The sequence below is a fragment of the Leguminivora glycinivorella genome, chromosome 8 (assembly GCF_023078275.1).
Source record: "Leguminivora glycinivorella isolate SPB_JAAS2020 chromosome 8, LegGlyc_1.1, whole genome shotgun sequence".
NCBI lineage: Eukaryota > Metazoa > Arthropoda > Insecta > Lepidoptera > Tortricidae > Leguminivora > Leguminivora glycinivorella.
Window position 1 is genome coordinate 24,905,940 of NC_062978.1, and position 25,173 is coordinate 24,931,112.

General features: G+C 40.8%; 1 protein-coding gene across 1 annotated transcript; it reads left to right on the plus strand.

The window, feature by feature from the left end:
* Window positions 1-2,679: 2,679 nt before the first annotated feature.
* LOC125228925 (zinc finger matrin-type protein CG9776-like) lies at window positions 2,680-24,014 on the plus strand. The gene is made up of 14 exons (XM_048133643.1): window positions 2,680-3,150; window positions 3,383-3,569; window positions 5,918-6,111; window positions 6,240-6,373; window positions 8,046-8,174; window positions 9,915-10,018; window positions 11,046-11,164; window positions 11,930-12,086; window positions 12,486-12,674; window positions 13,514-13,679; window positions 16,881-17,053; window positions 18,133-18,269; window positions 20,645-20,820; window positions 22,388-24,014. The coding sequence occupies exons 1-14, from the start codon at window positions 2,848-2,850 to the stop codon at window positions 22,938-22,940; spliced, it is 2,721 nt and encodes a 906-aa protein (XP_047989600.1). The 5' UTR covers window positions 2,680-2,847; the 3' UTR covers window positions 22,941-24,014.
* The last annotated feature ends 1,159 nt before the right edge of the window (window positions 24,015-25,173 follow it).

Consider the following 25,173-nt stretch of genomic DNA (forward strand, 5'->3'; position numbering starts at 1 on the left):
AAAATAGTTTTGATATGTAAAATTTGAGCTCTTTCTAACGATACCCCACTTGACCTAGTAACTTGACATTTACAGTTTGCCCCCCTTCCATTTTGGCCATTTTCTATAATTAATATTAATATATTTTTAAAAATAATAGTTTCAGCTTGTAGAGGTTTAAAATGTTCATAACTGTTCCAAATTTCAAATCGATAGCGTAAGTAGTTCTCGAGATATTTAGAAATGTGACAGACATACAGACAGACGGACAGAGCGTCGCCATAAGGGTTCCTTTTGTACCTTTTTGGCACGGAACCCTAAAAAACATAAATATAACAATCATCAACACAAATATCGAACTCGGAACAGATGATGATGATGATGATGATTGATAACAAGCAATGGCAAATGTTAGACATATAAAATTAAAAATCGCGTAAGTTGTACTACTTTTATATTTTAGTAGAGTTAGTGCGTTTTCACATTATCCGATCCGATATCGGATGTAGGACCGATATCCCATACATTACAGGCGCCATCTTGGATTTTTCCATCGAAATCGTTCCGACATCCGATATCGGATCGGATAATGTGAAACCCGAGTTACACCCAGATTAAAATGCAACCATGAGTTTTAAACCTCTGCAAAATTAGGTACTTTCTGGTTGATGATTCCCTGAAGAAAATAATAATATTCATTAAATGTAATGACGATATTTTTATATTCGTGAAGGTGTATACGTTTCGTCAAATTAAACGAAATTACATGTTAGTGGAATGAAATGGAAAATAGTAGTGAGCTCAATTATTTTTAAATAGAGAAAAAAATTCAGGAACCAAAGGTTACCTAATAAACAACCCTCAAATTTGACAGCTTAGGTTTGTTTACACTTTTTTCAAGTGCCAAAAGTACAAGGTATAGGCACATTTTTGTTTGTCCGAATATATTTAATGCATAAAGGTTATTCGCCGAATGGTTTTTATGCATAAATTATTTCTGCATAACTTGGTTTAGTGGAAATTTACTACGCAGAATTTTTATCATAGGTAATACTACTATATTAATGTTGCAGTTCTAACCTAACCTAACCGAAATTCTTGACAAAATGTTTTATTTGTTGAGGTCGCAGTTCTAACCTAACCAAACCGACTCTCTTAACAGCATTTAGTATGGGTGGATATTCTGATTTTAAGAAATATGCCAAATACAATTATGCGAATTAATTTTATTCATAAAAACAATCGGCGTAAACAGAATTATGCGAACTTATTTTCGGACAATGTGTTATTCGTATTATTTTCGATTATGACAAATAAGTTTTCTGCCAAATTAACATTCGGCGAAAATCGATTATGCGAAGTCTGTTATGCGAAAATCGTTTCGGACAATTAAAGTTATGCCAAATAGAGGGAACCCCTATTTGTATGGCCAACGCGGATCTCTTAATAAGAAAAATTAATTAACTAGCATGATATCTTAACTTTGAATTACAAAAACGTTCATCTCAACAAATGCATGAGCTTCACAACCGTTTTTGTACAGTAATTATTATGACATTAATAACTTTTATAACCTACAAAACATTTTCAACAACATAAAACTATCAACTCAATAGAACAGTTTGCATAATGAACTTACAAATGAACTCGTCGAAGGGTGGCTCCTCGGGCTCATAGTAGCAGACACGAGCCCGCTTTCTCAGAGTGACACCACTCATCTTCTAGAACAAAATGGAAGATTACTAATCATGTAAATTACAAGTTGCGTTACGTTGTGTTACAAAACAAATACAATAGTAATCAATAGTTTCTAAACAAAATAAATACGAAAAACAGTAACAATACAACAACATCCACATGAAGGATGGATATGGATAAATACTCCTTTTAGATACCATTTTGTACTTAAAGTACAGTTTCAATTACCTAAGTAAGAATACAGTTTTAATTACCTGTTTTTCAGATAGTTTCTTTGAGTGATTTATCTCTTCAAAAATCCAAACCTAATATATCCACACTTCACTTTGTACAGTTAGAAGAGAAAAGAACTCCGTTTCCTTTAGTTCCCGCCACTTTATACCGAAAATGATCATATTTCCCGCCAACACGAATCATTAATGATTCCTACGAAAGCTTAGGTCCAAACTATACTTACGTCTTCAATTTAAAAACAAACACACGTTGCTTGCACATGGCGCATGTAGTTTACCTCTAAGGCTCCGCGCACACGGGCGACAAAGTTGCTCGGCAACTTTCGTATTTGTATGAAAAGTTGCGTCGCCTCGTGTGCGCACCTTCATACTAGCCTATAGACCGAGCGACGGAGACAAAACAGTTTTGTCGCCCGTGTGCGCGGAGTCTAAGCGCCCGCCACACTGGCTGGTATCTCCACGATATCTCAATCTATTTGCATGTCACATATTGGCTAATAAGAGAGTGAGACACATTTTAGATTTACACCATTTCCCACTGAGAATCACACAAAACAGTAAAATTCCTTAGTCTATGCCACAAAAGTTGCACAAAAGTGTCCTTTTGAGCCCGCGCACACGGATGCAACAGTTGCACGGCGACATTTTTTGTCTCTGTCGTCACTCCATAGACGCACGACAGAGACAAAAAATGTCGCCGTGCAACTGTTGCATCCGTGTGCGCGGGCCCTTTGTCATCTGGCAGGCTGGCAACCCTGATCCGATGCAAATGGCGTCGTTTAAAGACGCATTTTTCGGCAGATTTGACTGTATAAACACAGAAAAGTGAAGATTATTTACCTAAAGGAAAATGGACTCGTACCCTAAGTGTTAATAGTGGTACCTAGTGTAGTGTGTACTATTCGTGTAGTATTTGGTGCGTACTTATTTGTGAAACATGTCGCGTGATCCTCGCGACCCTAGAAAAGGTTATTACAACCGGGATTGGGATAGAGACCGAGATCGTGATCCGCGAAATCGTGACCGTGAATACCGGCATCCCATCCCGAAGCGAAGCCGCAGCCCGCTGAGAGACGAAAAGCGGCGTAGTCGCTCTCCAAGGATGAAACTTGATAAGGACTTGGATGAGAATATTTTGAGCGAGATTGCCAAGCTGCCTGAGCCGAGCGAGTTATGGGAGCCGAACCAGTTCCCAGATGCGGGCTTTGCGCCCCCTCCGCCGTCTTTTCAACAGTCAGAGGTATATCATTAATTTCATGTCATCCTGTGCGATGAGTCGGAATAATAACAAACAATTATTTTGTTAGAAGACGAGAATCAGAAAAACAACTTTCCTTCAAGACCATTCTGCAAAACTTAATTTGATTCCATTTCATGCTGAAATTCGTTTTATTATATCACAGACCATCCTTGGCAGCTTTCTGTTGCTTTGAATCAAGACTGAAATTAAAAACAAAATCCCTTGTTGGCAGTCTAATCCTTCATTCAGCAACTACCCGCCACCTTCCTACTCTGGAATCTATGATGACTTCCCTCCCATTGCCGCGGTGCCTCCAACCCCGCACCCACCGGAGATCGGCAACTGGAACCAGCTCTCGTTGCCACCGCCACCTACAGCACCTCCACAATTCAATGTTGAAGATCAGATTAAGAAAGAAGGTATGCTAGCTTATTTTGCTCAATCCTTTTAAATAGTGTTAAAGTTCTCTCAATTTTTTTTTTTCAAACTATCTTGACACTTGAGAAAATAAATCTGCTCTCAATGTGCTTGCCAGGCAAATGTTCAATGTCGATGTGCCTCAGCCAAGGCAGGTGGATTGGCGAAACATGGTTCTCCTTGCATGGTTTATCTTGCAGAAACTTTTTTCTCGTATATTTGATTTGCATTATTTTTATACCCTATTTGGTACTACCATGTTGCATTATTGCATTCTTCGCAGAAATCACGTTTGGCAGAAATGCCTTATGTAGAATATTCTTTAGCATCAATAATTTCCCAGATTTTGAACACGAAATTGTATGTTGGCATAATATTGATGAGCATGATAGTCTTTTAGTCGAATATTACTTTCTCAATTTGCTTTTTGATAGAGAGAGAGAGAGAGCTTTTTGATGTGTTGGGGATGGAAGATATCTAACACTCCTCGCTTCGCTCGTTGTACCTAACGGGGGCTCTGAGACAGTATTTCTTTCTCAATAGCGTGTCATAATTCTGCTCTTGTTATGCTAGATATAATTATTATGGTACATAAAATTATGCCAAATTAAAATCGACCAAAGTATTGTTCTGTGATGTGGCGTATGCGTGGGAGTAATTATGCCAATGCCAACTAAGTTAACTGCAAAATTACCATTAGACTGACGGAGGGACGGGTGGAAGGGCGTGGATGACTGTGGCAAGAGACAGGAACCAGTGGAGGACTTTGGAGGAGGCCTTCGTCAAAGGACGAGTTGGAGTTGCCGATGTAAATGAGTAAAAAAATGTAGTTAAATGAAACTTCAATAATAAAGGCTATTTTTATTTATTTTTATTTATTACCATTAGACTAAATGTTTTTCTGCAAAACATGTTATGCAAAGTGTGTTTCTGACCAAAGTTATTAGTTAGCCAGATGAGGGTAACCCGCGAAACATACATGCTGCCTTGGCTGAGGTATGTCTACACTGAATGGTTGTTGTGCAAGTATTTTAAAGCGGGCTTACTCTTGGCCATCAACTAGCCAAAAGGCTCATGATGTGCCCTTGGGCTATTTCATAATCGTTATCTACATTTCAATTAATTTCCAACCAAACGATAAAAATCATATTATCTGTGATATTTGATGCACAAATAAATGCATGGTATAAAATAAGTGTTTTACATAAAAGTTTTAGTCTTGTAAGATTGTGTTTTAAGTCCCCAGGTATGTTTTAAGCTTAAATCAGGTAATTCTTTAAGCAATGTTTTGGTAGGTTTTTGGTTATATTATAAAAAAAATTTTTAATGTCTGAGTAAGATAAAAATATCATCAGTTATCATTGTCCTTTTGTAGTTGAAACCATCTAAAACAAAAACAAACAACACAAAATATTGTACATTTTAGGAGCAGTACTGTGAATAGAATAATATTATTTAGTTATGACCACACAACATCAAAACAAATGGTTTCAAATACACAAGTTTTTTCTTGTTGTGTTATTAAAATCCACATTGTCACAGAAACCATTATATTGCATGACTATTATTGGTAATATTGCATCATAAGAAAAATATCATGTTCAAATAAAATATAAATATATATATAAACCTAATGCATGCCCTGCCCATCATTTACTAATGAATAATTTTTATGACATTAATTATTTAATGCCCATGTATTTTAACTTAATAACTAATGTTATCCAGAACATCTACACCAAATAAAATAAAATTGTCAGTGAACTGACAGCCATGATGAAAATAGAAGAAAAAATAGTTCTCAACCTGAAGAAAGAAGCTGGGGATGGGACAGGGAATCAGTATAATTCATATTTACTGTTTTATTTATGTCTAATTTTCAAATGTGATTAATATTATTTGATAATATGTTTTTGATAAGAATGTGTGTTGTAACTTGTATGTGGTGATAAATGTTTTCAGGGATTTATATTTAGGATTCCACACCGTTTGATTTCGTCGTCATGTTGTACTTGGTGATTCTGTAACATGTTAAAACCAATAACTCCAATTCAGGTTCTGTTATTATTGCTTATTATCTGACTAGAACCTTTGGTGGTGACTCTTGCAAATTTCAGTCAGCAATGATGCTTTTTTCCACCGTTACGAGTTGAACATAAGTATCTTTATATTTTGCTGATTTAAGTGTGACCTCACATAACAATAACATGTAATCTAGCATTAGCAATCACCTTGCCTTTGTCACATTAAAAAAAAACAGTCGCATTCAGCCATTGTATAGCTTACAAGTTATATGACGTCACACTTTTTAAATTTAACCAATCAGCTTACAGTGTTCTTTCTCACGCAGCGGCGATTGAGTCGGAAATGCGCCACCAGAAGGCTGCACTGTCCAAGCAGCGCGAGGAATACATGAAAAAGGCGGGAATTTTGAAAAAGGAACTCGAAACTCTAAAAGACCAGCGCAACGAGCTACGCGGTGACCCGAAGCGATCGCCTTCGCCAGACACTAAACGGTTTTTAAAGGAGAATACCAAACTACAGGTTTGAACAGAATATTTAAGTGAACAATATTTTTGAACATTAATACTCTGTGACTCTTAGTTGTGTAGCTTTGCTTGCCTCACGTACACAACTGGGATTCCGTTGCATTTATGCTTGCGTTTGTCTAGTTGGAGATTCAGAACAAGCTGAAGACCATCAACAATGTGGTGGACATGCTGAACGGCATCATCGGGGAGGAGGCTGAGGCGGCCCAGGACTCTGAAGACTCCGGCACCGACTTGAAGAGCAAAAGGAAATCCAGGTGTGCCACATGTTCCTTGTTTCTGTGTCTTGTTAAGCTGAAATTTATTCTATTTATTATGATTTCTTCTGCACGTAAAGCTTGATTAGAAATATACACACCAAATTTGATGGTGATATTTCTGAACATGCTTTGATATCTAATGTGTTAAAATTTTAGTTGAACAAGACTTCAGGTTATCTGTAAATTAGATGAAATATAATTATCCCAAAGCAGGAATGAGAGAGGCTTTCGCGATTCTCCGAGTTTGCTTTCACAGTTCAAGTTTGAGGAAGATGTTTTGAAGAATAACACAAGGAATGGTGGAATGGACATATTTACATAACTTGAGGACTTTGGTATGGTTTGTTTGGTTATTTATAAGAATCATTGTAGCTTTTTGTTACTTTGCTGTGTGCTGTTGTGAATATTATAATAATATAAGATAAGATGTATTATTGTATTGTGTGCGTTATTGTATAATTGGGAGCTACTTTCATAGTGACTTATGTAAATCTTCGAGCAATGAATAAAGAATATAATGATGATGAACTGAAATAAATAAAATTGCCAAATTGTTTCTTTTTCTTTACCTTGTGTTTTCGTTTTTAATCAAAATAAAACAAATATTATAGGGCTGTTTTATTTGTATATATAAAAATAATAAAAAAAACTGGTGGACGAGGAATTTTTCACGTAAATTTTCTTTTTTTTTCTCTACATGCTCAGAAATGACCTTGACTTTTGTTTTTAAAACGAAGGCTCAAAGTAGCCATTTTGGCATTATGTCCCACCGTCGACAACACGAATAAAAAAACGAAAGCTGTCAGATTTACTTTTTTTTTGTGTAACTATCGCGCTAACTAACGACGATATTTAACACTATACCGTTTTATTAATTAACGCTTATAGTTCGTTTATTCCTGATATATTGGGTGAGCCGTGGCAAGTGCCGGGATAACGCAAGGAGGATGATGAAGTCCTGATATGTCGGGTCCACTTTTTATGCCCTACAGGTATAGGAATTTGATCACTTCATATTCATTTACAAGTTTCAAGTGGTAATATAAACGATCATTCGGAAATACAATTTTACATGTAAGAAAACCTTACCCGTGTATTCAATGCGATGAATGATTTCTTTGCTGAATAATATTGGTGCTGTCGTCACTGTCCTTTGGACACTAAAATGTTTTGAAACTTAGTGCTTGCTAGTTAAGGTAATTTAAGACTATTTTATTACAATAAATACTGTGAATTTAGTAACTCAACATACCTAAAGGAAATGATTGAAAAAAGTCAATATATGTAAAAACTAGAACAACCTGTCATTTGGTTTCATTTCCTAAATTACACGTATATGAAATTCTAAACAGAAAACCTCTGAAAACACTATATCTACAAAAACTGCTAAATTCACAGTATTTTAATCCTCTGCATTTAACATACAAGATGTATTTGATTAATTTCTAATATCACGCGTATGTACCTTATGCTAAAAGCTAAAATTACTGATGACCAATTTTTACCTAGTCACAACTTCTTTGAAACATCGGCGCCAAGCTGCCCTTACTTTACCGACTAGCGGATCCTTGGCCGTGTATGTACGTGAATATATTCCATTGACACTTCCATTGAAAGATGTTTTAAATTATATCAAATAGTGAGATACTAACCCCCCACCTGCCCACAGGTCGCCAACGAACAAGAAATTCAACTATGTGTACTACGACCCCGAGATGCATTGGTGCCGCGTGTGCAACGAGTTCCCTCCCACGGCTAAGGATTACTTGAACCATCTACACTCCTCGGCTCATCAGAAGTGAGTTACCATTTGTCTACTAGGTATATAATAACATATTGACGACCGGTCTGGCGCAGTCAGTCACTACTGAGGGTCACTACCCTGCCTGCTGCGCCGCGGTCCCGGGTTCGAATCCCGGTAAGGGCATTTATTTGTGTGATGAGCACAGATATTTGTTCCTGAGTCATGGATGTTTTCTATGTATATAAGTATTTATATATTATATATATCGTTGTCTGAGTACCCACAACACAAGCCTTCTTGAGCTTACCGTGGGCCTCAGTCAATCTGTGTAAGAATGTCCTATAATATTTATTTATTTATTTATTTATTGTTTATTACGTAAACCCAAGCAAGACAAGTACGAATAGACACCATCTGTGACTCAGGAACAAATAACGGTACTCATCAGACAAATGGGGACCTTACTGGGATTCGAACCCAGGGCCATCGGCGTAGCAGGCAGGGTCACTATCCCATAGGCCAGACTGGTCATCAAACCCTCAAGATGACAGAAGATAGAGAAAAAAGGTTTAATCATTTTGCGTTTCTACGACGTACACCTGGGCCATTTTTTCAGTTGTCCATCCCACTTTTATTAGGGTTCCGTAGTCAACTAGGAACCCTTATAGTTTCGCCATGTCTGTCTGTCCGTCCGTCCGTCCGTCCGCGGATAATCTCAGTAACCGTTAGCACTAGAAAGCTGAAATTTGGTACCAATATGTATATCAATCACGCCAACAAAGTGCAAAAATAAAAAATGGAAAAAAATGTTTTATTAGGGTACCCCCCCTACATGTAAAGTGGGGGCTGATATTTTTTTTCATTCCAACCCCAACGTGTGATATATTATTGGATAGTGATAAAAAATGAATAAGGGTTTGCTAAGATTGTTTTTTGATAATATTAATATTTTCGGAAATAATCGCTCCTAAATGAAAAAAAAGTGCGTCCCCCCCCCCTCTAACTTTTGAACCATATGTTTAAAAAATATGAAACATACATACATACAATCACGCCTGTATCCCATAAAGGGGTAGGCAGAACACATGAAACTACTAAAGCTTCAGTGCCACTTTTGGCAAATAAGGGGTTGAAAGAAAACGAAACTGTGACATTGCAGTGACAGGTTGCCAGCCTCTCGCCTACGCCACAATTGAACCCATATCCCATAGTCGCCTTCTACGACACCCACGGGAAGAAAGGGGGTGGTGAAATTCTTAACCCGTCACCACACAGGCAAAAATATGAAAAAAATCACAAAAGTAGAACTTTATAAATACTTTCTAGGAAAATTGTTTTGAACTTGATTGGTTCAGTAGTTTTTGAGAAAAATACGGAAAACTACGGAACCCTACACTGAGCGTGGCCCGACACGCTCTTGGCCAGTTTTTGTACCTAACGTGGGTATTTTTTACGCGTCTTTCAATCCTGATAGGAGAAAAAAAATGTCCCAAGATTTCCATACATTTTTCAAACCTTCCATTCCGTTACCTCCATACAACATGTATGAAAAATGGTAACGGAATGGGAAAAAACCTTGGGATACTTTTTTCTCCTATTGGGATTGAAAGAGCTCGCGATTCTTGAATGGAAACCACATAAAAAATTCCAAATCCAAAAAAAGTGGGGTGGACAACTTTGAAAAAAAAAATGGGCCACCTAATAACGCGTGCGAGTTATCTTGCCGTGGAAATGTTCCCTTATAGTTAACTTAGGCTGTCTCTACACAGGTTTCATAGTAAGAATTGTTTGCAGAATGGCGGCAGCCCACATGGAAGCCCCGTGGCACAGCGTGACGACGGCCAATGAAGGGTTCCCCAGCGTTCCCTCGGCGCCAACTAAGCGGACCCCTATCAGAGGTACACTTCTCAAAAACTTCAATTCTGATGAACCGTTTGTTAGTCAAATGTCGTTAGACTCGTTAGCAAAAATAATTGGAAAATTATGGGTGCAAAGTTACAAAAAACAATCGACGTCGCATTTTTCTAGTGACAAGTTGGTAGGCTTGTGCCGTTTCGTTCGTTGATCGGAGCGCTCCGATCTCGTTCAATCGCTCCCACGAACTAGTTCGCTCTTTTAGGTCTTTTGCTCATTTAGTTCAGCCAGATCAGCGACCACTGCGGTCGGAAAGATCGAATGGGACCGAATAGTGTCAAAATGATAGTCCACAGATAGTAACATTCCGGGCCCAAAGGTTGTAAGTAACCGAAGTTTAATATGAAAACTTGACGTTTTTTTGTTGCTCTGCTAATTAGCTCTCGCTCTCGGTCGGCGCAGTCACACACTCGTTCTCGATCCAAACCGCCTGCGCTCGCCGACTAAACTAAATGAGCAAAGACCGAATCTCAGAGCCTAGAAAGATTCAGTTCATTTCGGTCATTGATGGGATTTTATTCCTAACAGTTCATAGTTCGTGAACGACACAAGCCTACAAATTGGTTAACGCCTAACCAGAAATATACAGTAAATATGTATCTGAGCGAAAACCAAACACTTAAACCCATTTCGGCTGAGCCACGACATTGGTCTAAGCACGACAGCAGCGAGCGGCATCCATACGTGCGAAAGAAAAGTTCTATCGCTCCAACGTATGGCCGCCGCTCACCGCTGTCGCGCTTAAACCAATGTCGTGGCTTAGCCGTTAACGTTTAGCTCATACTGAGTGACTTTAGACTATAGATGAACCCTGAGATTCCAAAAAGAGAAGTGCTATCTGCTTGATTATTCCAGCAAAATCTGCTAGGTGTATGCAACTCAAATATGGTGTACATTGTATTTTTAATGTTATTATGACAAAGTTCAGAGCCTAAAGGAGTCTTTGGCATACTCAGCTGGCTGACTGGAATGTTTCTAAAATTTTGTTGAATTAATGTTGTTAATTTGTAGGTTTACAATTCTTCGTGCCATCAACGGCGTGGTACTGCAAGCTGTGTGACCAGTTCATCGGCGACCTGCACTGCGCGTCTGCTCATCTCAAATCCATCGTGCATTCCAAAAACTATACTGTAAGCTACATATTCATTGTTTTCATTACATTAGCGATTTGCGAGCACTCGCTTTCAACTCTTGCAAGAATCACACACACACACACACACAAGACGCACACTTACACACTGATGACACCCGTGGCCACAATTTAGTATAGTTGCTGTGTAATATGACAAGTTGAAAAGATACTTCCGCTTGTACCCTTTTTGCTTCGAGAAATGGGCCACTGTGTGATAGCGCCCAAAGATCATGCAATTTCCAATCCGAAGTTTTTGAATTCAAACCCTGTTTCATCATAATCTTCTAACATTTTTTTTTTCTCTTACAAACAGTCGTCGGGATACTTAGCCAAACGTCCAAATCGCTTACGCTTCATAAGCGTTTCGTATCTAACTCTATCGCTCTTCTGTAGTGGAGCTATAGAGACAGACTGTTTTTGGACCGCCAAGTAGCGTCGTCGATTGTCACTTCAGAAAAGTGATGCATAATAGGTTTCTTTGTTCTTATTTACTGGCAGACTTGTTTGACAGAGGGACACCTTACACAGATCAACTTAGCCCCAAACTAAGCAAAGCTTGTACTATGGGTGCTAAGCGACGATATACATACTTAAATAGATAAATACATACTTATATACATAGAAAACACCCATGACTCAGGAACAAATATCAGTGCTCATCACACAAATAAATGCCCTTACCGGGATTCGAATCCAGGACCGCGGCTTAGCAGGCAGGGTCACTACCGACTGAGCCAGACCGGTCGTCAAAACTATGTTACAGAACTTCGTAGAGCAGAATCCCCACTGGGAGACCGATTGGATGTCAGACCGCCAGAAGGCGTTCGAAAAGGCCCGCGGCTCTAAGGCCAAGGAAGATCCCGCCAAGGCCGCCCAGCAAGCTAGCAGATATGCCGCACACACCATCACATTCAACAAAGGTACTATGAGTAAAATTTCCAAAAACTTACTTACCTATCTTGGCTCTAAACCAGCAATAACCTAACCACAAAATTAAAATTTTGAAAAAACCCGCAACCGTTTTTAACCTCCGACGCAAAAATGAAGGGGTGTTATAAGTTTGACGTGTCTGTCTGTGTGTGTGCGCCTGTCTGTGGCATCGTAGCTCCCGAACAGATGAACCGATTTAGATTTAGTTTTTTTTTTTGTCTCAATACTGAGTTAGTCAGGAGTGTTCTTAGCCATGTTTCATGAAAATCGGTCCACTATGTCGCGGTCGGGGTTTTTTTCAAAAATTTTAATTTTGTGGTTAGGTTATTTTTTATGAATTCGATACATTTTAACATTTTTAAACAACCCTAACATTAAAACTTCAACAGATGGTTTCCACACAAAACGTAAGGACAGCCCGCCGCCGCTACCCGTAGTGAAAGATGAGAAGCAGAAAAAGAAGAAGAAAGAAAAGAAAAAGAAGAGCAAGAAGAAGAAGGACAAGAGCTCCAGCAGCAGCTCATCCAGCTCCTCCAGCAGTTCCGAGAGCGATAGCGTCTCTAAGAAGAAGAAAAAGAGTGAGTTCACTCTTAATACCTCAAACAAAGGATACTATAGACTAGACAGCCAAATAATAATACCACTACCGAACGAGATGGTCACATACAAATTATAATAAGAGTGACAGAGAGCAAAATGTTATTTTTTGTCTTTGTCATAGTTTCACTTTTCCGCCGGTGCCACAAACGAGTTTGTGGCAAACAAATAAGTACGTGACTTGTCAAGCTTATTATCCGCCCAAATTACGTAGGTTGTTTATGGTAAACTGTCAGTCATTTTTAAAGTACTTCTTAAATTCGCTCCATTATTCTATGTATATCTGCCCCTTATGGGTGTACGGTTACGTCAAGTCTCTCTCTCTCTCTCTCGCTCTCTCTCTCTCTCTCTTTTGTAGGTTTTTGTAGCCGATAGCTATTACTCGTTTTTGGTGGGACCAAAATTTTGCACGTGTCTTTAAACAAATCGCGTAAATTTTTCAACACAGGTCGCACTGATTTAAACTTTGACGAATTTAAAATTGCAAACGGAACTGAATCCTTTATAACTAAGTTTTTAGATTAACGTCCCATATTTTCTGAGAAGTTCCATTAAGTGGCAAACCAAGAACAAACTGGCCTCTCGCTTGGTTTTGCCCAGAACGTGCAAGTTGTGGAACGAGCTACCTTCTGAGGTGTTTCCCTTGCGCTATGATATGGGGTTCTTCAAGAAGCAGGTATTTAGGGTTCGGCAACGCATAAGTGGCTCCCCTGATTTTGGTTATGTCCATCGGCTGACTGATGAGATTACTGCTCGTTTGCTGTCTATATCATAAAAAAGTCTTACTTCACAGATTTAATTTCCTGTTTATACTTTCCAGAGTGGCTAGCAGCAGAGGCACGTTTGAACGAGAGTGATCGGCAACTTCTAGACTCTCTTAAGAGCCGGATGACCAGAAATCGGGATGCGCCCGTCCGGGACAATAGGGACCCGAGGGATCCAAGGGACCCTAGGGATAACAGAGATAGGGGCGCGTCTAGGAAGAGGTTAGTTTGATTTTACTACTCAAGTACTCAGATTACTCTAGGTAATCATGTCGTAAACAATCATTTTAGATACAAGTCAATGTTTAAGAAAATGTGTTGTTTCGAAATAGAAACACCTTGAGTTTTATAGGAAAGGAACGACATCATGAAAGTCAATGAATATATTGTTTGTCGAAATGGACAATTCTTTCAATTTAATAATAATTTAAAAAAACATCGAGAGACTGTACCTTATTTTATGAAATTTCAAAAATCTATTGGGTTGGTAAGAAAGTAATGAGCGATCTATTGAATTCCACATAAAATTTTTGAGAGAGTTCTAAAATCTTCTATGGTCGAAAGTATATAAAGGGCGAGTCGCACAGTTTCTCGTCAGTCATTCACTAGCTGTCGCCGAGCTAATATAAGGAAGAAAATGGACGAATTAAAAGTGCATGTAAGGCATTGCTTACTATATGAATTTCAGTCTGGCCATTCAGCCGCCGAAGCAGTGCGTAATATATGTCAACGTGTTGCTCCTGAAGTTGTGTCTGAGGCCACGGCGAAACGATGGTTCCAGCGGTTTCGTAGTGGCGACTTTTCATTATCAGATCAACCTAAGTCTGGTCGACCGGTGAAGATTGATGTAGCCAAATTAAAAACCTTAATTGAAGGAGATCCGAGGCTCACGAGTCGTACTCTTGCTACCGAGCTAGGCTGCTCTCATGTCGCGATAGAAACACATTTACACGAGTTGAGAAAAAACTACAAATACAGTGTTTGGATACCGCACGAACTTGATAGACATCAACTAAACCGCCGTGCCGATATCTGCATACAACTTCTGTCTTTTCGCCGAACATTCAACTGGTTGGACCATCTTATCACTGGAGATGAAAAATGGGTCTTATATATAAATAATCACACACGCAAACGTCAGTGGCTAGTTCCAAACGAAAAAGGAATAGAGGCACCAAAAACAGAGCCTCACCCGAAAAAAGTTATGCTGTCCGTTTGGTGGGATATTCATGGTATTATTCACTGGGAACTCCTACCAAGTGGAATGACTGTTACCGCATCAGTATACTGTAATCAGCTTGAAAATTTAAACCAAAAAATCTGTCAGAATCGTCCACAGCATGCTAAAGTTTTTTTCTTACACGACAATGCTCGCCCACACATTGCAAAAGTGACTCGGCTAAAGCTATTGGAGCTAGGTTGGAAAATGATACCTCATCCACCGTACTCTCCAGACTTGGCACCTACGGATTACGCATTGTTCAGATCGCTAAGCAATGCCTTGAATGAAAAAAAGTTCGATGATCAAGCCCATCTACGACAGTACATAGCTGAGTTTTTTGAATCTAAACCTAAGAACTTCTTCGCCGATGCTATTCATTCTTTACCAGAACGATGGAGACAAGTAGTAGATAACGAAGGCCGTTATATTTTTGATAAATGATTAAAATAATAAATTAAATAAAAATTACAATATTGGTTATGATTCGCTCATTACTTTCTTACCAACCCAATATATTCAAAGTATATGAACACTTTGTTTAGTATTTGTATGGACCATACTTGATTTATGTGCTGAATTGTATGTAGCTTTCGCTGGGATAGTCAACTCCTCATACACTGGACTAGAATGCACTCGGTGTTGGCTACCTACACATACATACAACTGAGTGTGTAAGTGGCTATTACATCTCGGCACAGATCAATACAACAAGATGGCCCTTACAGGGCGACTCGCGGTCACCAAGCATACGACAAATCAGGTTTATAAAAGTTTGAACGCGTGCGACACCGATCAGTAGCGCCCAAGTATACGACCCGCTAACAGTGTCCGTGTCCGCTCGGGAAAAAATCTTAAATAATCAATTTTGGTTGCAAACAATGGTCTCTTACAGCATAAAGTGGTGTGGCAAGTCTTCTAACACTTCTACATGTAAAAAAGATGGAACAACATTCCACAGTTAAGTCAAATTAATTATTTTGTTGAATATTGTTTATTGTCCGCGGAGTTCATTTATACTGGTCAATATGGTTGTGCTGAGCGGCGCCGAGGCGCGTCCATCCCTCTTTACCGAGTTAACAATGTGATATGCTATCCCTTTCACGTAAACGACTAGGCATGGGGCCATGTTAGTTTATGTCTGTTGCGGGAACTTCGTACTGCCGTTCGTACCATGTGCTACCATTTTATGAAATATAAAAGAAAGCAGATTTGTAATAGTGAATAATTATCTAGAATCTGTAGAGTCTGTAGTGGTATTTAGTTCATTGATTAGTTTAGAATATTTAGTTGGTTATTTAACTTAGTAAACGTAAGTAAAAATGCACAGTTTAGTTATTAGTTACTAGAATGATTTTTATTGAGATGCTATCACAATTATCATCCTCCTTGCGTTATCCCGGCATCGGCATTCGCCACGGCTCATGGGAGCCTGGGGTCCGCTTTGGAAACTACTACCAAGGTTTGGCGTAGGCACTAGTTTTATGAAAGCGACTGCCATCTGACCTTCCAACCCGAAGGGTAACTAGGCCTTATTATAATTTAATTATAATATTATAATTTGTTGCAAAACAAATTCACCACAGTACTGGTACCGGTACCATTGTCTATAATAGACATGTCCCATTCCCATCCCTACTGCTAATCATAAAGGCGCGCCATTATTTGAAACGACCAATGGCAGCACCGTGCGCGCCCGCCTCACCCCGCAAGGATTGGTGATTTGCGTCTCGAACAATATCGCTTGCATTTGGCTTCTAGTGGGGTGTTCTGTGCATCTCGGACATTGGCGATCAAATATATGAAAGAGGCGTGTTCCTAGCATATAGTGCAATCCTCACTGTAGGCACAGTATAATAAAGACTACTATCGTACAGTGAGGCCATTCCCGCCCCCGCTGAAAGTGCTGCCCACCCCCTCTCGTCTACCTCACAGTTACCACCTGTCAAAAACGCGAACAGTCGACCTGTCATATTTCACTCATACAAGCATGGTACGCGGTCACCTACGAGCTTAGACTGTGTGCTAGGAACGCGCCTCTGTCATATATTACATCGCCAGTGTCTGAGGTGTGCTGTAGCTATGGAGTTTGGTCTGAAAGAAATGTATTTAATTTTATTTTTAACCAGAGTTTTAGCTACGTTTTTCAGTTATAAACTTTCTAAGGGTATGATTTAGTACTTGTTTGTATAACATTATCGCAGGGAGCCAGAACGTCGTCCGTCCCGGTCGCGTTCGTCGCGAGAGCGCGAGGGCTCGCGCGGGCGGGAGCGGGAGCGGGAGCGAGAGCGAGAGCGGGAGCGCCGCTCCGGCTCGAGGGGCCGCAGCCCCACTAGCGCCGCCAGGAAACCAGAGATCAGGAAGATGCCATTCATCGGTAAGGACATACTAGCAGGGGCGGCTCACTGCGCGAGTTCGCGGCCCATTCAGTGGTGACGACCTTCGCGCGGCGCAATAAAATTCAATGTCGGCTGCTCGCGTGCGGTCCGATTGTTAATGTAGGTAAGAATTTAGAATGGCGGCATTTTGTGAACATCAAAGGAGTGAGCCTTCTGTACTTGTACTATTATATATTCTGTGATACTAGCGCCGATGCATATGTATTCGTCTAGTCAGATCAGACCATTTTTTTGAGGTTCTCCCGTTTGTACAAAAATAACATCTCAGTTTAAAAATCATTAAAATGTTTAATGCCAATACTAATCTAGTTTACTTTCCTATGGCAGTATTGTACAGTCAACCAATTGGAACCCTAGGCCACTGTAGAACTATGTCATAGTGACGTTATTAATCAGATTGTAAGAGATGTCTTACTGCTTGTCATTTTGACATGGTTGTAGAGTGGCCTAGGGTTCCAATTGGTTGACTATACATTAACTAAATCTAAATACAAGAAATATCATTGGTACTGTCTCACGAATGCTACCAGGTTACCGCAGATCAGAAAGATGTCCTTCATCAGTTAGTATACATTACGCCTTGAATGTTTGAGGTTTTCTCGTAGGGAGGCTAGGGCAAGCCCTGCTCGAGCGGCCGCAGCCCCCACTCATTGGTAAGGACATATATACGTACCACGTTTTGTATGTTTGAGGTTATCACGTAACAAGGCTGAATGGTGTTCTTTCCACTTGGACTTGAGAAACCGCAGCCCCCGTGAGTGCGATCATTTTATAAAATATTTAAACGAAATAAAATGAAAGTCAAAGTACATCTTAAAAAAAAAAGTTTTAAATTTTAATGCATTGCAATTGCTAGTGTACAAAATCTATCACAAAATATTTTTTGTAAGTCAGGTGAAAAAACGACATGATATAAGTAACGTGTATTGATATACAGTTCAAATTATATTTATTTATTTGGGGCATCAACATCAATACTTAGGAACACATACTTAGGTACAACAACAAATGCTTATCTTAGAATACATGGAACTAAATTAATTTTTCAATTTTTTAGGTAAAATGCCCGTGTACAAAAATTTGACGAAAACAACTAAAACTGAAGAACAGAAGAAAGAAGACGTAAAAAAGAAGGAAGAAGAGGAAGCCACTAAAAAGAGGCGGGACGAAATGGACGCCGAGATACAAAAGAAGGTAAATTTAAGGAGTCGAAAGATTATTTTTAGAGTATTGCATACAAATTGTTGATGGGGTTTTTTTTTTGATTGATATTATTTTCAATCTTTAGAGAAAATATTGTATTTTAAAGGTCGGTGAAGCATTTTTAACAGTTTCAATTTAACTCTTGTGGTATTCTGGCTGTCGATGGGTGGGTTTACGTTTTATTTTTGTGGGGTTTGGGTAAGCTCAAATGCGATGGGAAGGTTTCATTTTCACGTACCGTAATTGATAATTTTTGATGATCGATTTGGCCTAGTCGGTAGTGATTTTGTCGCGGTCTCGGGTTTGAGTTTCGATAAGGGGTTTATTCACGTGAATGATATATATTTGTGACATTTTTACGATAAAGGTACTATTTTGTCACTCGGGCACAAGGATGTTCTAACGGGTGATTCGTATAAAGATCAGTAGTGGCCCGTGCATATAAGCCGATTCCCACCGGTTTGCCTAAAATTTATTACTCACTAGAAAAGTACCTAATGTTAAGGTAGGTTTCTCGCTCAGTAGCCTTCCCCGGGCAGCATGAATGGGGACGAAGGGAAATGGCATGCGGTGTTCCACAGGGGTCGGTGTTGGGGCCACTCTTGTGGAACATAGGGTATGATTGGGTGCTACGTGGACCTCTTCTGCGCGGGGTGAACCTAGTGTGCTACGCGGACGACACTCTTGTGACGGCGCGGGGGAAAACATTCAGAGATGCCGCTATTCTCGCCACAGCGGCCGTAGCTCACACATTAGGCAAAATTCGACGGTTAGGTTTGGAGGTCGCCTTAAACAAGTCGGAGGCAATATGTTTTCACGGGCCTAGGAAGGCGCCCCCGGCTGGGGCTCATATAATTGTAGGGGGTGTCCAGATCGCCGTTAAACAATCAATGCGATATCTGGGTATTGTATTAGACAGCCGTTGGTCCTTTCAGCCTCACTTTGACCAACTGACGCCGAAGCTGCTGCGTGCGGCTGCTGCGCTTGGGCGACTGCTCCCAAATATTGGAGGGCCGAAAGCGTCATGCCGACGTCTATACACAGGAGTTGTCCGTTCTATAGCTCTCTACGGAGCCCCAGTGTGGGCTGCTGGCCTTAGTGCCAAGAACATCACCCAACTGCGTCAAGCGCAGCGGGTGATGGCAATTAGATTGATACGAGGCTATAGAACTGTATCGGGAGAGGCTGCATGCGTGCTGGCCGGATAAGGCAAGGGCCATGGGACTTGGACGCTAGAGTCCTTGCGTCCATTTTCTTCTGGCGTGAGGAGGCGCGGGCTCGGGATTTCTGGCCAGCACCGCGTGAGATAGAAGCCAAACATAAGGTGCTCTCCCTTGAAGCGGTAAATGAGTGGGTAGATCGGCTCGAACGACCAAGTGCGGGCGTTTGGACAATTGCGGCGATTCGTCCTGTCATGTCCCAATGGCTAGAACGACCATATGGCACTCTCACTTTCCGGCTCGTGCAGATTCTATCGGGACATGGCTGCTTTGGGAGATATCTGCACAAGATTGCTGGCAGAGAGCCAACAGAGGAATGCCATGAATGCGGTGCAGCGGTTGATACTGCCCAACACACACTAGAAGACTGTCCAGTGTGGGGCCCAGAGCGTGCTGACCTAATTGCTATAGTGGGGCCAGACCTGTCGCTGCCAGCGGTGGTTAAGTCCATGGTTGACAGTGAAAGATCTTGGCAAGCGATGCAAATCTTCTGCGAAGAGGTCATGCAGCAGAAGGAAATGGCGGAACGCGCTAGGGAGATCGCCCCAATGGCCGATCAACGGCGCCGCAAGCGTGCTCGACGCAGACGGGTCGCACACGACCGCTGCCTGCCTCCGTAGGTTGATCGCAGGATGACAGGCACGGGGACGCCTGCCATCCATTGCACACGCGGTCCCTGAGAGGTCGACCGTACTGGATACGGTCCATTTGTGTCCGAGGCTATCAAGGGCCTCCGGAGGTGGTGCTCTGCAAAGCGGACTGGTTCTGGTGGTGCTGTAGATGTAAAGCGGGAGCGTACCTGCAGCCCACCGTTACAGAACAATGGCGGCAGATGGGGGGGTTGTTTAGTGGGTAGACTTGGGGTCTCATTAGCCCTTAACAAGGAGTCCCACATAACCACTCGGGTCCTTCCCCGCTCCCGAGTGGTATGCGTAATGCATTTTTCCACTCCTAAAAAAAAAAAAAAAAAAGTTTCTCGCTCAGTGTCGTCTAGCAGAAATTTTCATCAGTCGCCACTGATAAAGATACGAGCAAATTTCGTCCTCCCGGTGAGCGACAATGTGGTAATTTTGCTATGAAAATGTGACATTCGTTCTCAAGTAAGGGATGCGTGCGGTGTTTTGTAATATCGTTATGTGCGTGCAGGTGGCGGAGTTCAAGGAGAAGATAGCCCGCGCGCAGATCCAGCACGAGATCGGGCCGCCCGCTGTAGCGCTGCCCACCTCGCTCGGCGCGCCCGTCGCCTTCCTGCCGCCGCCGCCCGCTGTAGCGCCGGCTCCGGCTCCGGCTCCCCCGCCGCCGCAGCCCGCCGCGCTGCTGCCGTGAGTACATACTCATCATGAGTACATACAGATCCAGCACGAGATCGGGCCGCCCGCTGTGGCGCTGCCCACCTCGCTCGGCGCGCCCGTCGCCTTCCTGCCGCCGCCGCCCGCTGTAGCGCCGGCTCCGGCTCCGGCTCCCCGCCGCCGCAGCCCGCCGCGCTGCTGCCGTGAGTACATACTCATCATGAGTACATACAGATCCAGCACGAGATCGGGCCGCCCGCTGTGGCGCTGCCCACCTCGCTCGGCGCGCCCGTCGCCTTCCTGCCGCCGCCGCCCGCTGTAGCGCCGGCTCCGGCTCCGGCTCCCCCGCCGCCGCAGCCCGCCGCGCTGCTGCCGTGAGTACATACTCATCATGAGTACATACAGATCCAGCACGAGGTCGGGCCGACATCCTACATCCGATAAACGCTTCCGATAGTGTCAGATGTCCGTCCGATAAAACGCATTGTTCCAAATCAATGAAGTATGATTTTATATCAAAAAATATCTAAAAAATGTTTTATATTTAATAATTATAAGCACTATATCCTAAATATTATATTGTAAAATTAAAATAACGATTTTATATCAAAAAATATCTAAAAAATGTTTTATATTTAATAATTATAAGCACTATATCCTAAATATTATATTGTAAAATTAAAATAACGAGCATAAAAAATACTCCAGAGTGTCAGGCAAAATAATTAATTTTACATTCAACTATATCTACTAAAAGATAAAAAAACTAGTATCCGCAATTCGGACCGATGCATTACAACCTTTTTTTTTTCAATGGAAATTGTCAACTAATTTAAATTTCGATCATTAGCAGCTGTTTAATAGACGCCATTTTTGTCACGCACACTACTACAAACGTATACATACATTATATACGCACACAAACAAATATTATCGGCCAACAACTGGCGGGGGGTCCGGCATACCAAAAAATGTCGGAAGCGTCCTGCCGATATCGGCAGTTCCATGGTGCCTCGGACAAAAACTGTTGTAGGAGAGTGCCATCGGCATTAAATCCACATTTTTTGCGTTTTATATCGTTTTTTAGTAATAATCATCTATTAAATACATAAATGAAGACCTGGAAGCGCATAAATCTTACATTTTACATCCTTCCTACATCCGATATCGGATCGGATAATGTGAAAACGGCCTAACTCCTAGCACCGACTCTTGTCCTCGTCATCATCGCTTCGCCACCACATTATTCATTAAAAACGGATCTGACACCGGATCGATCCACCGGCGATTACGCTACCTACATCATTAGTTCGCCCGTCCCCTTCAATTAATCTCATGTTATAACTCGAAATCGACCCACCCCCGATCACATTTACACTCACAACTAAGCCACCTATCACCACAAACAGTAAACCACATACACACAATAGCCAGTAAATCTTAGTACCCTAACAATATCTATCGTAAATCATTACACTACCTAACCTATCTTTCCTGATGTTATCCCATGTATCTCTTAAACTCGAACATAATAAACTACCGACACACATACTGTATTCGGTCACCGTTCACCGATCTAATTTTCAAAATACTTTTACAGAACACCACCCCCGCCAGCACCGAGTAACCTCTCCAAAGACTTCCAAGACGCGCTCGACATCATCTTCCCCTCTGAAGTGAAAAAACAAGCCGACGCCCTCCAAGCCCAACAGGAACTCTTCGCGGCCGCCATGCCCTTCGGGCCCCTAGGAGGAGTCATGCCGCCCTTCCCCCCACTAGGCCTCATGCCCCCACAGATGCCCCCCGGCATGATGATGGGCTTCGAAATGAACCACCCTCCACCTCTCAACCCTAACCTCTTCCCACCCAGACCTCAACTATACGACACTCATGTACCCCTAGTGCCCAGCCCGAAACATCGCCAGCAAAATAAGAGACCTATGAACAAACATAACAACCATAACAAACCCAATCAAAATAACCAGAATCAGAATAAGCCGCCGACTCCCCAACCTCAAAAGCAGCAGAATCAGCAGGCCCAAAAGCCGGCAGAGAAGCCGAAAGAGGAAAACGGGAGCGTGGCAAAGAAGAAGGAGGAATTAGACGAGTTGGCTATGTTAGGAATCGATGCTGGTGACGTCGCGGGGATGTAGATAAGAATATCTACAGGTTTAATAAATACTTATTAAGATAGGATAGTTGGATAGATTTGAATTATGTTGTCCTTATATTTTTGACAGATTTCGCCAAAATTGTATCGAGAGATATAGCTTCCCACTATTTTTATTATATTATTGGTGCATGTGCAATTTAGCTGCAAGTCCTAAAACACCACTAAGCTAAAAAAGATATAATCTGTCTCAAATTCAGATTTACTTGATTGTTATCAAATCCTTAATAGTCTTAAGTCTTATTAAAAGTTTGACAACAAAATAAAGATTGATCCGTTTACTATCAAACAAGTTGTATAATCAGTCAACTAACAATTAACATGTGTTGTATTTAATGTAAGCCTGGCATTCGATTATCATTTCTGTAAGCTAAAGCTTAATCATTATGGCATGGTCGCCATGTAAGGATATTTTGTTATTGAAATAGGCACTGTGGCACTGGAGCTTTAGTAGTTTCATGTGTTCTGCCTACCCCTTTATGGGATACAGGCGTGATTGTATGTATGAAATAGGCAATACAATGTAAAAAATCATCAGGTGACAACCAAAACTCATCAGAAGTTCATTACCGTGGTGAAACATATTAGTACCAAAAAGTCTATTTTAGGCTGTCATTTGAATATTAGTCTCAGGCACAGGATGCCTCAGTAAATTATGAATTGACTCCCTAAATGCTGGGACCGCGATATCTTGAATCCAATAAAAAAAATTACTTTTAACCCTTTTAGACCCACTTACACCAACCACTTAACTCAGGGTGAGTGGGTTGACATCTGTCAAATTCTATATAAAATGGTGGGTTAACCCGAGGGGTTTTCGTTGGTGCAAGTGGCCCTTACCAAGACACAGAGCATATCAAGTGGTATCGTGAACTTTCCAAAATGCATTAAGGTGGATTATTGAGCTGTAGCCGCGCGCGTCAGTTAGTACCTTTGACAATCCAATGGGTAATTCCATGTAACAGAGTAATGTAAGTGACCAATTATTTGCATGTTTTTTTATTCATGGTGCTAATTTAAATATCAATATATCTAAGGATTAAAAGTAGGCTTATCTAGAGATAAATTAAGACTTCAATTTGCATCATAAATAAAAAAACATGCAATGAAGTGGTCACTTACCTTACAGTTACGTGGAATTGCCCCAAGGATTATCCTCAATTTTTTTTAAGTTACATGCGAGTCAAAGGAATAAAATGTATTTTTTTAACGTAACAGATTGCACACGACAAGAGGTGTTAATAACATAAATTGTATAACTAAGACTTAAAATGTATGTCATAAAATGTTGTACTTTAAAGTAAAAACCGTTTTAATTAAATGTACTCCATTACGAATTTAATCATGAACTTGTCAATGTAATTGAAACTGACATGATTAAATCATTCCAATTATATTTTCAGTCACTTTGCATCGTATTTCAATATAAAAATAAGCTTTGTAAATAATAATAAAAAACCTTTACATTTTGTGACAAGTAAAACAAAGAGCGTTTTATGTGTGAAAGATATTAATTGTTGACTATTTTCGAACCTGGATCGATTGCATTCTTTTACAACGTATTTAGTTTGTAATATTTTTGCCCGTACACTAGGTAGGGTCATAATCACTACATAGTATAAAACAAAGTCGCTTTCTCTGTCCCTATGTATGCTTAAATCTTTAAAACTACGCAACGGATTTTGATGCGGTTTTTTTTTATAGATAGAGTGATTCTAGAGGAAGGTTTACATGTAGGTATAGTACCCGTGCGAAGCCGGGGCGGGTCGCTAGTTTGTAATAAAAGTGTTATTAATAGATGTGTAATAAAGTCTCGAAACATTAACAGTTACGGATGTAATGCGAAAAGATTTGCCTTCGTATTGTTACGGAAACGTACGAACGTGTCATGCTGTTTCAGTCAGTGTCAGTAAAAGTTGTACTGACATCACAGACCAACCCCTATAGACATCCATTACAAGACGACTCGCGGTCGCCAGCCTTCCTAGTATTTGCACTGATATAAGCGCGGGCGCTCGCCGTGCCCGATCAGTAGCGACCAAGTAACAGACCCGAAAGCAGCGCGTGTTTTTCGCAGAAAAAAAAATGAAAAAGGGTATTTTGATGTCTTAAAGATGTCCACCTGTAGTGTGAAATGGTGTGGAAAGGTAACAAGAAGCTCAAATTTAAAAACAGACGTCATTACATTCCACATAAAAGTCATATTTATAATTTAT

What these genes read in the sequence shown, in the direction of transcription:
- LOC125228925 (XM_048133643.1), top strand. Translation starts at nt 2,848, where the DNA reads ATGTCGCGTGATCCTCGCGACCCTAGAAAAGGTTATTACAACCGGGAT. An exon ending in AGGAGAATACCAAACTACAG is followed by an intron (nt 6,112 to 6,239) that starts GTTTGAACAGAA and finishes GCGTTTGTCTAG; the next exon opens with TTGGAGATTCAGAACAAGCT. An exon ending in TAAGCGGACCCCTATCAGAG is followed by an intron (nt 10,019 to 11,045) that starts GTACACTTCTCA and finishes GTTAATTTGTAG; the next exon opens with GTTTACAATTCTTCGTGCCA.